The sequence below is a fragment of the Anabrus simplex genome, chromosome 6 (assembly GCF_040414725.1).
Source record: "Anabrus simplex isolate iqAnaSimp1 chromosome 6, ASM4041472v1, whole genome shotgun sequence".
Lineage (NCBI taxonomy): Eukaryota > Metazoa > Arthropoda > Insecta > Orthoptera > Tettigoniidae > Anabrus > Anabrus simplex.
Genome location: NC_090270.1, coordinates 155,377,249 through 155,394,011, shown reverse-complemented (window position 1 = coordinate 155,394,011; position 16,763 = coordinate 155,377,249). Strand labels below are relative to the sequence as shown.

Here is a 16,763-nt window from a genome sequence, read left to right as displayed (position 1 = left end):
GAGATGGCGAGGAATGACATTTGTAGACGAATAAGTTTGAATGGCATTTATAAAAGTAGGAAAGATCACAATATGAAGATAAAGTTGGAATTCAAGCGGACAAACTGGGGCAAATATTTATTTATAGGAAGGGGAGTTAGAGGTTGGAATAACTTACCAAGGGAGACGTTCAATATATTTCCAATTTCTTTGAAATCATTTAGGAAAAGGCTAGGAAAGCAACAGATAGGGAATCTGCCACCTGGGCGACTGCCCTTAATGCAGATCAGTATTGATTGATTGAAACAAGGACCTCTTCATTCTAGAAGCAGGGAATAAGCTAAAGTAAGAACATTCAAATGTTACTATAAACTGTAAGATGAATTATTTTACTGGAACTCACAACAATGTCAGTCTAATCTGCCTCTCTATTAAACATGTTCTTTTAAAGGTTCCAGTAGACTATAGTCACTTCCAGCAGTCATTTCGTCTTCAGAGTACTTTACAACATTTGTGACCATACCTCTCTACATTGTGTATCATTAACATCCCTCTAACCAAATTCACATTATTTTGGAAATGTCAAAGTGTAGGAATTTAGTACCCATAGAAGTTCTTTTAAATGTCCTCAAATCTACTAACATAAGGGTGGCATATCTGAACACCTTCAAATACCACTACACCAGCTGGGATCAAACCCACCAATTTGGGCACAGAAGTTCTCACTACATTGTTTTTCCCGAGTGGAGAGGGCCGATGACCTTAGATATTAGGCCCCTTCAAACAACAAGCATCATCATCATCATCATCATCATCATCACCCAAGTGGAGATGATCACTCTTTACCAACATCCATTAAACACTCTCTCAGAAAAGAATGAGGCATACTTCCAACTGAATGTTTTCTATGAACCGAGTACGTCTGCAAAGCATGAAGACAATATAATACTGCCACCTTCTTTCCATTTCCCTCCTGCTTACAGCATAGATCAAAATATCTGATGTATGTGGTGTGGTACCTGAACCGGGCATTGATTGATCAATAAATTTTAAGATTCCCATTTTCACACAGGCAAATGCTGGGGCTGTACCTTAATTAAGGCCACAGTCACTTCCTTCCCACTCCTAGCCCCATCCCATCTCATCATCGCCGTAAGACCTATCCGTGTTGGTACGACGTAAAGCAAATTGTAATTTCAAGCATTAAAAAATTAAAATGTGAAGGGTTATCAAACAGACAACTCAGATATATTAGTAATATTATAAAATGCAAAAGTAATCAAAGGTGTATAGTAAACCAGCTATAAATAAAATCTAAAATAATCATTTAAAAATACAGGTAATATCCATATTTTTGATTTGTAATCAGTCAAGCACACCAATTATATGGAAGCATAAACAAAGATTACAGAATGTCTGGTCAGCAAGATCAACACAAGACTCACCATTAACAGCTTTGCAGCTCATATCTCTTTGTACATAACCAGAACTACATGAGCAACGGAATGATCCTTCAGTATTGATGCACATCTGATCACAAGAACCATCTACATCACATTCATCAGCATCTGAAAAGAAAAAGCATCATCAGCTGTAGTTTAGTCAAATCATTTACTGCTATAAACTATCAAAAAAGTAAATGTTGTCTTTAGGGCATTAAAGTTTTGAATAAAATAAACTGTATTATTATATGTGACTATCATTTTTTTTTGGATAAAAACTTTAGAGATTAAAAAAAAAAATCAATATTTAGAGTCTTGTTTCCTAAATATATATAGCAATATGGAGAAAAATATAGTTAACAAATTTAAAATTTTAAAAATTCAAAATTATATTCACACTGAAAAAGGAAAATGTTTTCTCAATAAAATCACCTGTAAGTTTAAAATCAATTTTATATATCCACTTTCAACTGAAGAGGTGGATTCCAAAATGCACTAAGTCAATTTTCTGTTATTTTGCATTTTGTGTTTTTTATTGTTTAGAAGGCATAGATGTATCATTTGAGAGAAGAATATTTGCCACACTGTTCTAGTCACATAGATAATCAGGTGGAAGAATGGAGATTTTTTCCAAACTGTGCTAATGCAGTTGATGTAATATTCCTTAATGTTCTTAGTCACAGTCTGCTATGCTGCACATGAGCAGTAGAACACATAGTAGTAATATTTTACCACAACATTTCTTGTGGAACAATGTGTGATTTTGATTTAGAGTGTTTAGTTAATGCACAAGAAAATGAGAAGAGTAGGAAGAGAAAATTGAATCCAGAAAATTGGAAAAAAAAAAAACGCAAGTATGCTCGGAATAGTAGTAGTGCCCATGGTGCTCCTAGCAAAGACTGCAATCATCATATAATGGAAGCCATAAAATTACAGCCAGAAAATGAACATCTTGAGGCAATGAAGGGCACGACGGTTCCACATGTTAGTGGCGGTACCCCAACAGCGTCTGTTTCACACGTTAGTGGCAGCTGAATAAATATCTTCTGCGGCTAACAACCGTAGTTGTAAATCGGAGCTTGCTTTACTTAAGGTTGATAACCTTTGATAGTCAGATATGGAAAAGTTTTTTAGTAAAAGAATTCCACCGTCCAACCCCTTAAGGATGGAGAAGACTACATCAGATTCGGTGGGTAGTCACCTAAAAGACAAGAATGAATATGAACACTCAAAAAACATACATATAACCAAACATACAAACATAGAAAACCTACATTGCGACGCACAATATTAACTCCTTACCGAAAACCATAAAACTCAAGAACTTCACAGATGAATTAGATAGGCAAAATATTCTTGTGGTAGGGCTCCAAGAAATGAGAAATTTAACAGAAGATCCATTTGAATCTCAAGGTTATAGAGTGTACAATGGGAAGCCAAGCCAAAGGGTCATGAAACATTGCCCCAATTTGGTACAGGATTTATAGTAAATTTGAAAATAATACATTCCGTAATTGATTTTAAAGCCATCTCACTGAGAATTGCAATTCTAATTTTACAAACCACAAACAAACTTTACACCATTATAAATGCCCATGCCCCTACCAATTCTTTTCCTACCGCTTTTCCCACACCTGTGGGGTCGCGGGTGCGATCTGTGTCGCACATGTGGATTTGGCCCTGTTTTACGGCCGGATGCCCTTCCTAACGCCAACCCTATATGGAGGGATGTAATCACTATTGCGTGTTTCTGTGGTGGTTGGTAGTGTAGTGTGTTGTGTGAATATGAAGAGGAGAGTGTTGGGACGGACACAAACACCCAGTCCCCGAGCCAGAAGAATTAATCAGAAGCGATTAAAATCCCCGACCCGGCCGGGAATCGAACCCGGGACCCTCTGAACCGAAGGTCAGTACGCTGACCATTCAGCCAACGAGTCGGACGCCCATGCCCCTACCAATGAAAAAAAAATTCCTAACAAATACTCTGGGATCTCCTTGATCAGACAATGAATAAAATAAATATGAATAACATCAAGATCCTTAAAGGGGACTTCAACGCTCAACTGGGTAAGGAAAAGAAGTATCGAGACATAGTAGGAAAGTGGGCTCTTCATAAATATACTAACAGAAATGGCCAAAGACTCATAAAAATTTGCAGAACCCATGGACTAATTTCCAAATCTAGATATTTTAAAAGAAAACCACACAAACTTAAAACTTGGCAACATTCTGATTGGACAAAAGGATAATGGCAGCTAGACCATGTATGTATGTATGTATGTATGTATGTATGTATTGTGCCATTTCACCGTTCTATATTTGGATCAGTAGGAATAAAAATGGAGTTCAAGCCATTAAAAGGTCAATGTGAAAGCAACTAACATCGGTACGAACCGAAATGATAATCCATTCAACCGGTAGTCACCGAAAGAACCATACTTAGAAGGCTGTGAAAAAAGAATGACAGAAGCGGATTATTTAAACCAATTATTAAAGAAAAAAGAGACTTCCATTAGAACATTCTTCACAATTCAGTACTACTGCGAGCAAGACAGAGTCGAACAAAGAAAGGTGCCAGCTATCAGATTTAAAGATCAAATATTGACGGAGGATAAAATCCGCGGCAGCCCGCTCAACGTCAACTTCATAGATCAAATAACTGCGCAAAATTCAAAGACCAGCAAAAGGAGTTAGCAAGTCTGGTGCAGCAAATACGTCACGGCTGGACTTAGAAGTTTTATATTTGTCTGATACTGCATATCGTAGACAGCAGAAACCACCCAGCTGTCAAGTGCATTTCTAATAAAGACGGAGAAATCACATTCGCTCTGCAAACGAGAGAGTTTTGACCAATAATAGCACAATTAGAACTACTATATTGAGACTAATCGTCCCAGAGCACATTTTATTCTGATATCATAGGCATTACGAAACGAAGATAAATTGCAAGATGACAACACTAACTAATACATTGTATTATTCTGTTCCAAACGTACCCGAGACCACTATGATGTTGTAAAAGACCAAGGCAGAGACTACTCCAACTATGGTGGCGCTTTACAAGGTTGATGACCCAGGAGGATTGAAAATCAGCTGAGAAGACGAGATGGACCCGATTACCTAAAGCAGAACCATGGAGCGAGGCCTACCATTCCCGATGACCAACAGCGAGATGGCAAACAGGGTCCAATAAGCAAAGTTAAGTCCCCTATGAGTCGTTGTTCGTAAGTAGAAACCTTTATTTTTGGCTAGGTGTTGATATGTTTGTGACATTGTGCGTGCGTTTATATAATCGAAGTGTAATTACATGGATGTAGGTATTCATCTGATGTTACTGTCAATCCCATATGTAGGCGTAATATACCAGTGAAAGCCGTTCGCAACATTGTCAATGTGGTGTGAGAGAATGTAATAGATATTTTAAATCATTATCAGTGAAGAGTTAAAGTGTAATATGAGTGTCAATATACATGTCTGATGGCTTTATCGGAATAGCAAGCTAAGAGATCGTATTTAGGGAATGTTTACGACGAAATATAGTAGTACAGCTTAGTATTATGATACACTTTTCTTTGACACTATGACGGTAAGAATAATGTTTTTTATATGTGAAGGTTATGGCACATACGCATCGTATTTAATGAGATGGGTGCTTGTAATGCATTGATATGGATATTACGTGATATTTGGAATGGTAAATGGTGAATGAAGTAATAATATAAGCGGATGTTAAGTTGTGATGGTGATAATTATTTTTATTCGAGAGGTTGGTCATAGTAGTCTTCTGTGAGATGATATTACGTGCAAATTATGCATTCTAAGATATATATTGAAACGTACTGCTTTCAACTGCTGTTTTTATTCCCAGATACACTCAAAGTAGGTTAGGATACGATCTCAATGCCATCAATACAGTGTTGTTTGAGTATGTAGGATCATCAAATGAGCCAAGAGGCTAATAATGATAATATTTAGGCCCTCACTGAGTTATTTATGACCATTTTCAAGTATTCTCACACATGATAACCTAATTCCTGATTTTATGTGAGCATGTTGACACATCACTGGTGACTTAGTCATTCATATACGGATTTTTAGATGAAGGTAGAGTCTTCTAACATGCCAGTTTTTCCACTTGTGGTATAATTTGTTAGAAATTTAATAAAATACACTTGGCAATGCTATATTCAGCCAGATATGCACTTGAATTGAATTTTAACCATGGATTAAGATAATAATTATGTGAATTAACCACATAAGCCATATGATAGTATTAATTTGAAATCAATCACGAGTTAGAGCGGACCTGAGTTTGCTTATATGGAGATCAGACAGATCCTATGAAACATGAAGACGAAGTGAACTTTCAAGCATATTATTTAACTGAAGTCCTTAGAAAACAGATATTGCTTTCCCATATGATTTTCTACTGTGTATGGACACTGATATTAGGTTTAGCACAAAGTGACATTCGTTTCACCAGTCATATTTGAGTTAAAGGTTAAATGACAGAACTTTAAGTGACTTTGAGGAGCAATTCAGCTCAGAGAGAAGAGATTCCAAATCTTAATGAATTATTTATTTATTTGGCTATTTTCACTGCGTTCTACATTCTGTTTAAAGACTATAATCTGGAATGATGTATATAGTAATGAGTGTAATTTTCTTTTCATTTTTAACCAATTGGATGCATCTAATTCTTACAATTCTATTTAGTATGTTTTACTTGACTAATTTTTTTAAATTTTTCAATTGATTCTTCGAACATTATTTATATGTGACTTAGATTTTCAACAGGCCAAGGTATTAATGAATCAATAATTATGGCCTAGATTTCAGCTACTTATTACAAGTTTTCCAAACTTAATTTCTTTTTATCTCAACTTAACTGTAACTGATTGAGATATTTATAACATTACGAAGCTATCTACGTTGTGTGAGACATTTTCAACAATATATTAGGTAACATTTCCTTAGTATTTGGACTGAATAGTCAATAAAAGTTGAATAGTGAAACTTCATAATTCTTTTAATGCCTACTTAGTATAAGAACTAGGTGTAAGACTGTAATAACTCATTTTTAATTGCAAATTTGTTGGCGACACATGCGAATCAGTTGAAATATTGTATTGACCTGATATTTGCGATTAATTTTGGCGACATGCAAGTATGGTATCCGACTGATAGCGTGTTGGAGACGTCCTTCTGCGTAGGTTGAGATTTACCATAGGTCATCGGCGTACTTTCTCAAGTGGAACCCACAACCCAGCAACATTAACCAGATAGAATCATGTAGAGTGAGTGAGTGAGTGAGTGAGTGAGTGAGTGAGTGAGTGAGTGAGTGAGTGAGTGAGTGAGTGAGTGAGTGAGTGAGTGAGTGAGTGAGTGAGTGAGTGAGTGAGTGAGTGAGTGAGTGAGTGAGTGAGTGAGTGAGTGAGTGAGTGAGTGAGTGAGTGAGTGAGTGAGTGAGTGAGTGAGTGAGTGAGTGAGTGAGTGAGTGAGTGAGTGAGTGAGTGAGTGAGTGAGTGAGTGAGTGAGTGAGTGAGTGAGTGAGTGAGTGAGTGAGTGAGTGAGTGAGTGAGTGAGTGAGTGAGTGAGTGAGTGAGTGAGTGAGTGAGTGAGTGAGTGAGTGAGTGAGTGAGTGAGTGAGTGAGTGAGTGAGTGAGTGAGTGAGTGAGTGAGTGAGTGAGTGAGTGAGTGAGTGAGTGAGTGAGTGAGTGAGTGAGTGAGTGAGTGAGTGAGTGAGTGAGTGAGTGAGTGAGTGAGTGAGTGAGTGAGTGAGTGAGTGAGTGAGTGAGTGAGTGAGTGAGTGAGTGAGTGAGTGAGTGAGTGAGTGAGTGAGTGAGTGAGTGAGTGAGTGAGTGAGTGAGTGAGTGAGTGAGTGAGTGAGTGAGTGAGTGAGTGAGTGAGTGAGTGAGTGAGTGAGTGAGTGAGTGAGTGAGTGAGTGAGTGAGTGAGTGAGTGAGTGAGTGAGTGAGTGAGTGAGTGAGTGAGTGAGTGAGTGAGTGAGTGAGTGAGTGAGTGAGTGAGTGAGTGAGTGAGTGAGTGAGTGAGTGAGTGAGTGAGTGAGTGAGTGAGTGAGTGAGTGAGTGAGTGAGTGAGTGAGTGAGTGAGTGAGTGAGTGAGTGAGTGAGTGAGTGAGTGAGTGAGTGAGTGAGTGAGTGAGTGAGTGAGTGAGTGAGTGAGTGAGTGAGTGAGTGAGTGAGTGAGTGAGTGAGTGAGTGAGTGAGTGAGTGAGTGAGTGAGTGAGTGAGTGAGTGAGTGAGTGAGTGAGTGAGTGAGTGAGTGAGTGAGTGAGTGAGTGAGTGAGTGAGTGAGTGAGTGAGTGAGTGAGTGAGTGAGTGAGTGAGTGAGTGAGTGAGTGAGTGAGTGAGTGAGTGAGTGAGTGAGTGAGTGAGTGAGTGAGTGAGTGAGTGAGTGAGTGAGTGAGTGAGTGAGTGAGTGAGTGAGTGAGTGAGTGAGTGAGTGAGTGAGTGAGTGAGTGAGTGAGTGAGTGAGTGAGTGAGTGAGTGAGTGAGTGAGTGAGTGAGTGAGTGAGTGAGTGAGTGAGTGAGTGAGTGAGTGAGTGAGTGAGTGAGTGAGTGAGTGAGTGAGTGAGTGAGTGAGTGAGTGAGTGAGTGAGTGAGTGAGTGAGTGAGTGAGTGAGTGAGTGAGTGAGTGAGTGAGTGAGTGAGTGAGTGAGTGAGTGAGTGAGTGAGTGAGTGAGTGAGTGAGTGAGTGAGTGAGTGAGTGAGTGAGTGAGGACAAAGTCTTTCACAAGGAAATCCACAATGTCAAAGTTTGAAGAGGAACAGACACTTGTTCAGATCATTACTTAATTAAAATCAAGATTAAATTTACTCCATTAAGAAAAAGACAAAATAGAGCTGGAAAGAAAAGGACATACAACCCTCATCACTTAATCCAGAATGCCCAGTATCAGCAAAGAACAGGAATGACAAGACTGACAGACAATTTAGATGACGTAATACCAATTCTTAAACAGAATGCAGAAGATCTATCTCCATTAAATCCAAGGAAAAGACACGCCTAGTGTACCTCTGATTGTGATAGAATACATGAAAAAAAGACATCAAGCTTGCTTGAAATTTCAAACCTACAAAACAGAAGAAAATGCCATGAAGCTCAAGAATGTCAGAAAAGAATTCACCCAAACTATTAGAAGAATTAAGAGAAAATATCAGAAAGATTGAATAAACTCTATTGAGGAAAATTATTACAAAACCAATTCTAGAGATTATTTGGTAATACTACTGAAAAAATACAATCCCCCCCCTCTCTCCCACATTATTGTTGAAAAATAAAAATGGAAAAATAGCGCATAACAATAAGGAAAAAGCAGAAATCATGGCGGTAGCATTTAACGAGCTCTTGAACAGTGATGAACCTGTAAAGCTCTTATTAACTGATACACATACTGCGATGAAAACAAAACCAGAAAATATAAACCCACCTACAGCAAAAGAAGTTCAAACAGTGCTTAAAGAAATGAAGAACTACAAAGCATGTGGAGAAGACCAGGTTTTTGCAGAGATGTGGAAATATGCCGGCAGTGCAACTCAGACATCCCTCCATATGATAATACAGAAGACTTGGATATCAGAAAAATTCCCAGAACAATGGACAACAGCTATAACTAATCCAATTCATAAGAAAGGTGAAAGAAGTAATCCAGACAACTATAGAGGTATTTCCATCCTTGACTGCACCTATAACATTTTCTCTAAGATACTATACAATTGGATTAACCCTTAAATGTGCAATTTATTATTTCTTTGAAATATGATGGTTTTTCATTACAAAAATAATAGATTATTTCCAGAGAAATATTTTTAAAATTATTTGTCAAAATTAATATATTTTTATTTATTTCAATTAGTCAAAATGTCAAGATTTTTTAATGTTTTATGCAACGGTATATGCAAAGCTGTGCGATTACTGCAGCTACTACCAGACTTCAATCTTAGGGATGTCCTGGCTCATGAATTCTCCGAGGTAAACAAGCCTTTATCGTGGACTGTCAAGATTTTATTCTGATGACGCAAAGCACAGTTCTCTGCGAAACATAAAGAATTTCACCTTATTTTCTTGACACGGCATAAGCCCAAAAGCCCATACCATGTCTATAAGTACAGGCCATGAAAGCATCAATGGCAATATTTTGTTTTATTTTAACTTTTCAAAGTTTACATCACTCCAGCTGATTAGCAAAAAAAGTCATGAAATAAAAGGTTGTTCATTTTTTAATACACTGGCGACCCCTAGCGAGTTTGTTTGTAATGGACACTTGTAAAATCATAAAGCAGATATAATAAGCAAATATATTCTTCTTTGCACATATGCAATGCTGTGCATTTAAGGGTTAAAGAACAACTTGATCAAGAGTTAGGTGAATACCAGGGAGGCTTCAGACCTTGGAGAAGCTGTTCTGAACAAATAATAACTTTGAAGCTAGTCATGGCATATCAGAGAAAACAAAATAAGCCCCTTTCAATAACATTTATAGATTTCAAGAAAGCTTACGACTCCATCCACACACCATCATTATTAAAAATTTTAAGACATTTCGGACTTCACCCCAAGCTAATCAAACTGATTGAACTTACTCTAACTAATACAATTTCTAAAATTAAGTTAAGAGTAGAACTTTCTGAACCATTCTTGGTAACAGCTGGTTTAAGACAGAGTGACGGATTGTCACCTCTTCTTTTTAACTGTGCACTAGAGTATGTTATGAGGGAATGGTACAAGAACAACCCAAAAATTATAAAAATTGGAATCCAGAAGGATAACATACATTTGAACTGCAAAGGAGTTGCTGATGATCTAGCTCTTCTGGCCAATGATATTCAAGAAACAAAACAACAAATAAAATCTTTACAGGAAATAGCTCAAAATATTGGTTTGAACATTTCATCTGAAAAAACAGAAATTATGCTAACTCAACATCTGCTTGCAAACAAAATTAAGCTGGGAGACCAAGAAATAAAAACTGTAGAAAAATTTAAATATTCAGGTGAAATAATCACATATAACCTGAACGAGAAACCAGCATGGAAAAATAGAAAAGATAAACTGGTTACAGCACAGCATGTTACCAAGAATACATATAATAAAAAGTGTTTCTCAATAGCAACCAAATTGAAACACTACAAAACAGTCACCCAGCCATAAATTACATATGCAAGTGAAACATTATTCAAAACAACAAACATAGTTGCAATAGATAGAGTACTCAAGTTAGAAAGGAGAATACTGAGGACCTGTTTAAATAAAAATTATCAAGTAAACGGAGTCTGGAGACTAGCTTCCAATGAAAGAGTTAATAAAGAAATAAAACCTGTGACTAGCACAATGAAAAAGAAATGAATATCATTCTTAGGCCATCTAATACAGTCACCAGAAAATAGAATCAGTAGAAAAATAATAGAAAAATTATGGAAGAGTACGAGTAAGAATAATATTAGATGGATTACAGAACTTATAGAGGACATGAGAGAGTTGCACCTTACAATAGAAGATTTAAAATACAAAACCAAAATATTGAAAGATAAACACACTAGACTACAGACAAAAAATCAGCAAGCAGAGAATAGGAAGAGTGATTCCAGAAGCAGAAAGAAAATTACGTTCAGAGAGGATAAAACAGTATTGCGCTGACAAAAAGAAGAAAACCTCCAAAAACCTGACTAATAAATAAATAAATAAATAAATAAATAAATAAATAAATAAATAAATAAATAAATAGTGGAAGCAAAGAAAAAGAAGACATTGTTGATTTTCACAGTAAGTTCTATGTTTTAAAAACCAAACCTTAGCAGGACAATTTTCTTGTCACATACATCAGGCTCTTTCTGGAGATCCTTCTAAGAATCTTGTTCAGAAATCAAAGAGAAGAACAAGATAAGTTAGTTAAAGAAGATGGGTGTGGAGAAACTATTAACATCCAAAGGACAAAGCCTTGTATGATAAAGCTCTGGGCCACTGCATGTCACTAGCTAAGGACAATGACAATGTTCACTGGGATGAAGAAGAACCTTTTCTGTAATATAACCCTGATGTCAAGCTGTAAGATTACTTCAGTTATGTTCCAATGAAGGTAGCACTCAGAAATGGTTTTGTTTTTATTATCTATGTACTCAACCACTCAATAAAATCCAGTACTTTTCCAGGAATGGATGTTTGTATTATCAAAATAATAATCATTCTACCTTTAAGAGGCAATTAAGAAAGGCCATGGTACGAACATTATGAATAATACCTAAATATATAAAAAACTTCTCCTGAAAAATAATATTTTTTGACTTAGTGCATTTTGGAATCCACTTCTTCAATTATAAAATTACTCCTTTGTGCTAATTCATAATGTTTTAAAATGTCTCACATTCACATATTGATATTTGTGAAACAAAATATCGCACCACTAATATCTAGTGCTGCAATCAACAATTATTTGAATCCATGTACAATTATAACGGATGCAAAATAATTCATTTCGTGACACGAGAAGTCTACTTTGGGGAAATTCAGTTTCGAACTTTTCGAAAGAAACTTTAAAAGTTTAACTGGCCTTGCATATTGTTAACAATAATATTTAAAAGACTAACATTCAGGATCATATCATATCATATCATATCATATCATATCATATCATATCATATCATATCATATCATATCATATCATATATCATATCATATAATTATATTTTAAACTTTTGTCGAGGTATATAATTATTAGCTTTATGATTCACACAGAACTTGTAAACAATCAGGACTTCACAACCATCATAGACAAAAAACTCACCAATGCACACAGTACCGTTTGGTCGGTACCCAGGTTTGCAGTAACACACAGGTCCCTCTTGGCTGAGTCGACACTGATGTTCACAATTGATGTTGTCACAAGCAGTGGTGTTTTCTGTAAATACCAAAATCACAGGATTGAGAGAACATTCTCCCTACACTTTTAATAAAGACATGATATGGGCTTTCGTGTTTATATAAATAATGTATACAAACAGCTCTACCTTAGGTCATTATTTGGAAGTTGTTTTTTTCCCCTAGCAGTTAAACATTGCACTATCAATGATATGCATGTTAACAGTGAGAAGTTTATTTAAATTATATGCATTTGATGTATTTCCTTCCCTCTTTTTTTTTTTTTTTTTTTTTTTTTTTTTTAAGCTCCCTTACATAATGCTTACATTAGCACCATGAAATGAAAGAGTGTATGGCTTTTAGTGCCGGGAGCATCCGAGGACAATTTTAGCTTGCCAGATGCAGGTCTTCTGATTTGACGCCTGTAGGTGACCTTCGAGTCGTGATGAGGATGAAATGATGATGAAGACAATATATACACACAGCCCCCGTGCCAGCGGAATAAACCAATTATGGTTAAAATTCCCGATGCTGCTGGGAATCGAACCTGGGACCCCTGTGATGAAAGGCCAGCACACTAACCATCTAGCCATGTAGCCAGCCACCTTGGCACCATGACTTCCACATACTAATGACATCAAAATTCATTCCATTTGCACGGTCCTTAACAGGCCATCCTCAATAGCTTACAATAGAAAAGATTTAAATGAAGTTTAAAAATAGCTGAATATCTCCTACATCTAAAAAGATTTCCCACTTCTCCACAACTGTAGACATGACTAGTCATACATACTCGGTTCAAAAATTTTCCAGAATTTATTGATAACACAGAACAATATACATACGAACACTATTGCACAGCATCCCTTTCGAAATAGTTCCCTTCTGCAATAACACACTTTTGCCAATGTAGGTAAAAGTTCCTGCAAGCAGCCCTGGAAGCCATTTTGTAAAACCAGTTTTAATGCTCTTGTCGCATTGACAGTAACTTCACCAGCATCCATGATTTTCCGTCCCTTCACATGTTTTTTCAGGCGTGGAAACAGAAAGTAATCAGGTGATGAGAGATCAGGGAGGTATGGTAGGTGCTCTAAACAGTTATGCTGTGTCTGGTAAGGAAATCTTTTACAATAACTGCTCGATGTGCAGGTGCATTTTCTTGCAAAATGAACCAGTTGTTTTGCTCCCATTTTTCAGGAAGTTTCCTTCTCACTGCGTGCCTGAGGCGATGAAGGATATCTACATACAGTTCTTTCGTTACAGTAAGACCATTTGGAATAAACTCATAATGGATGGACAAGACCCTGAGAGTCAAAGAAAACTTCCAACATAACTTTGCCTTTCCAAGTATCCCTAAGAAAGCTTTGTTTCCGAGGAGATGATTTTGATTTCCACTCGCGTGACTGTTGTTTAGGCACCGGATTGTACAAATAACACCAAGTTTCATTGCCAGCAATAATTTTATTCAAGAAATAATCATCTTCATCAGACATAGTGATCCGATCCCCAGCAAGAATCATTCTTATTTCTTTGTATTCAGACAACAACATTTTTGGAATCAACTTCCGAGAAACTTGATGCATGTTCAGATGTTTGTGAAGAATTTCGTGGACACTTCCTACTGAAATTACGGTACCATTCCGGGAACTTAAGCTGCAAGATGTTGGGAGGGAGTCATTTTCTAGCCTTTCATGCCCCTTGCCCTTTTTTTAAACTGATAACCCTTATTCTTCTAGCCCTTTCTCCAATAATTAATATAAAGAGGAGCTGATATTTCCATTATTTTATCCCAAAAACAGAAATCATCACTATCACCTCTGATAAAAATAGATTGTATCTGTCAATTCCGGCATTCTTCATTAAAACACCTGTTTAATACTATAAGACAATAGTGGCATTTAGAGAGGTATGAGAAGTTTTGCTTCCCCGCATAATTAAAATTTACAGAAAAAACTTGCATTGAACTCCACTGTTATCAGGTCCCACTTCAAGAATGTGAAAGGAGGAGAGTTTGCTGGTTGGGCACCCAGCTGTTAAACTGCTTAGCACTGAGTGTCGGGTGGTGGTAAATAACCAGACCCTTTAAGGGAACCAACGGCTTCAGGCAGATAAGTTTCCTTAGGTGGAGTGGTGGTCCCTGCAGTGGAGGAAATGATACTGGAATCTATCATGCAGTGTCTGCTCTCCATGTCAGGGCAGCTCTCCAAGTTAGGGATGTCTAGAGACATTAAGGTGGCACTCACATCATTAGACTTGCTTCCTCCTAGCCAGCGACTGGCTGAAATCACAACATGCTGCTTTCAAGTCCTCTCAATATTGATCGTAAAGATGAAGACACATGCATGAAAAAGGGTAATGAATGGAAAAAGATAAATGTACTTAATTTTGCAACTATGAATTTTCGAGGCATTGACTATAAAGACAACCAATTAGATGATATTCTGGCAAAGAAAAATAATATTAACTGCAGCCATTTCAGAAACAAAACAGAAACTCCAAGGATCAAAGAAAACTGTAAATAACTTGTAAATTACTTACAGTTTTACAGTGGAGTTGGATCAAATATACAAGCAAAAGTAGGAGTTATGCTCATGGTTCATAAACGTTTAAGATTCTTAACAAATAATGATATTTTCTGGAATGAAAGAATTATACAGTTATCACTTAAATTTTCTCGAGGTTGTCTTGCAATTGATTGAATCTATGTGACAAGAGAGGGGTATGATAAAGAAAATGATATACTTTACAACAAACTTCAACATTTTATAAACAACATAAACAAGTTTGATATGATCACGCTGATGGGAGATTTCATTGCTAGAGGTGGTAATGCAAAAATGTATTGGAATACTTGGCAAGGAAACACGTAATAGAAATGGCACTAGATAAATAAATTTTGTCCACCATAATCGCTACAAAATAATTAATACCATGTTTCAGCACAAGGATAGTCATAAGTTTACTTAGGAAGTATGTGGTCAGAGATCCAAAATTAACTATACTATTTACAACAGAAAACTCACTGAAATGGTTCTAGATACAGGAGTCTTTAGAGGCCCAGAAATTGAATCCGATCACTATTTACTTATATGCCCTGTTTGTATGAAGCCTAAAAAACAAGTACAAAATACAACAAATACCTACTTTAGAGAAATCCTTTTGGATGATCCTAGTATAATATAGTTATATCAGGGGAGACTTATAGCCTTAGTTAAATCAACACAACTGAGCTTGATAGCTGCAGTCGCTTAAGTGTGGCCAGTATCCAGTATTCGGGAGATAGTAGGTTCGAAGCCCACTGTCGGCAGCCCTGAAGATGGTTTTCCGTGGTTTCCCATTTTCACACCAGGCAAATGCTGGGGCTGTACCTTAATTAAGGCCACGGCCGCTTCCTTCCCAGTCCTAGTCCTTTCCTGTCCCATCGTCGCCATAAGACATATCTGTGTCAGTGCGACGTAAAGCCAATAGCAAATCGACACAAACGAGTGCTGATACTGAAGAACCATGTTAAAACAATCTGCTTTTAAGTCTGGGTTTTAAAAAAAATGTAATGTTGGAAAGGAACGAAAGGCTTCAGATACTGAGGAGATCCTATTAAGAAGGTAATTACAGATAAGAAATACTTATCAACAAAAAATTAGAAGAAATGTTCAGTATACCACTGAAATAGGACCAAAGAACTGACTGACTGACTGACTGACTGACTGACTGATACACAACTGTTTCCAAAGAATGTTGTACTATTTAATTGAAGAATAGGGGCTTTTTGCATTACGAATTGATTACAGCTATTTTGGGTAAACTATAAGTGTGTCAAAAAAAAACATTTAAGCTCTTTAGTCTTTTACAATTGTGAAATTACCAGCGTTTCGCCCCAGTGTAGCAGTGGGCTCATCAGTTGACTGGTACACCTTTCCAAGACGCTGGCGGCTAGTGCACCGTTGAGACACCACTACCAACCTCTTATGTAGGATTATGCAGTGACGGTGCACTAGGGAAAGCATGTGCCTCCACTTGTGTAAATGCCTGCCATTGGCCTTTATATAAAAAATTTCAGAAGTGACAAAGCCTAAAGAGCTTAAATGTTTTTAACATTTGCAATCGATGAAATTATATTATAGTTTCCCTCTAGGGAATACAAGTTTATGATGCCATCTCTTCCAAATGCATCGGTAAATAAACTGGACAACGGACAGGAAAAAGTCAGTGAGGTGGTAGCCATGTGCAACACCTGTGCCTCAATACCAACGATTGTAGGATATATTCTGCTGTTTTGATTCTACGAATCACCCTCTGATGTTTGTTACAAATGTTTAGATGCACCCTGTATAATGCACCTCCCATGTGGATACAAACCTTGTGGATACCAACAACGAACATGACTATAAGCTCAATTGTTTCTAAGAAAAGTGTAATGCGAGGACAACAAACATTATAACTATAGGTTCAATTGTTTCTAAGAAA

At 36.9% G+C, this 16,763-nt stretch overlaps 1 protein-coding gene across 1 annotated transcript in view; it reads right to left on the bottom strand.

Annotated features, from left to right (window-relative positions):
* Positions 1-16,763, bottom strand: part of LRP1 (LDL receptor protein 1) — a 744,558-nt gene that overhangs the window by 692,837 nt on the left and 34,958 nt on the right. Inside the window, exons 5-6 of the mRNA XM_068228249.1 lie at positions 12,226-12,339; positions 1,425-1,547 (exon numbers count right to left, since the gene is read on the bottom strand). Of these exons, the coding sequence (XP_068084350.1) occupies positions 1,425-1,547; positions 12,226-12,339 (237 nt within the window). The remainder of the gene's footprint in view (positions 1-1,424; positions 1,548-12,225; positions 12,340-16,763) is intronic.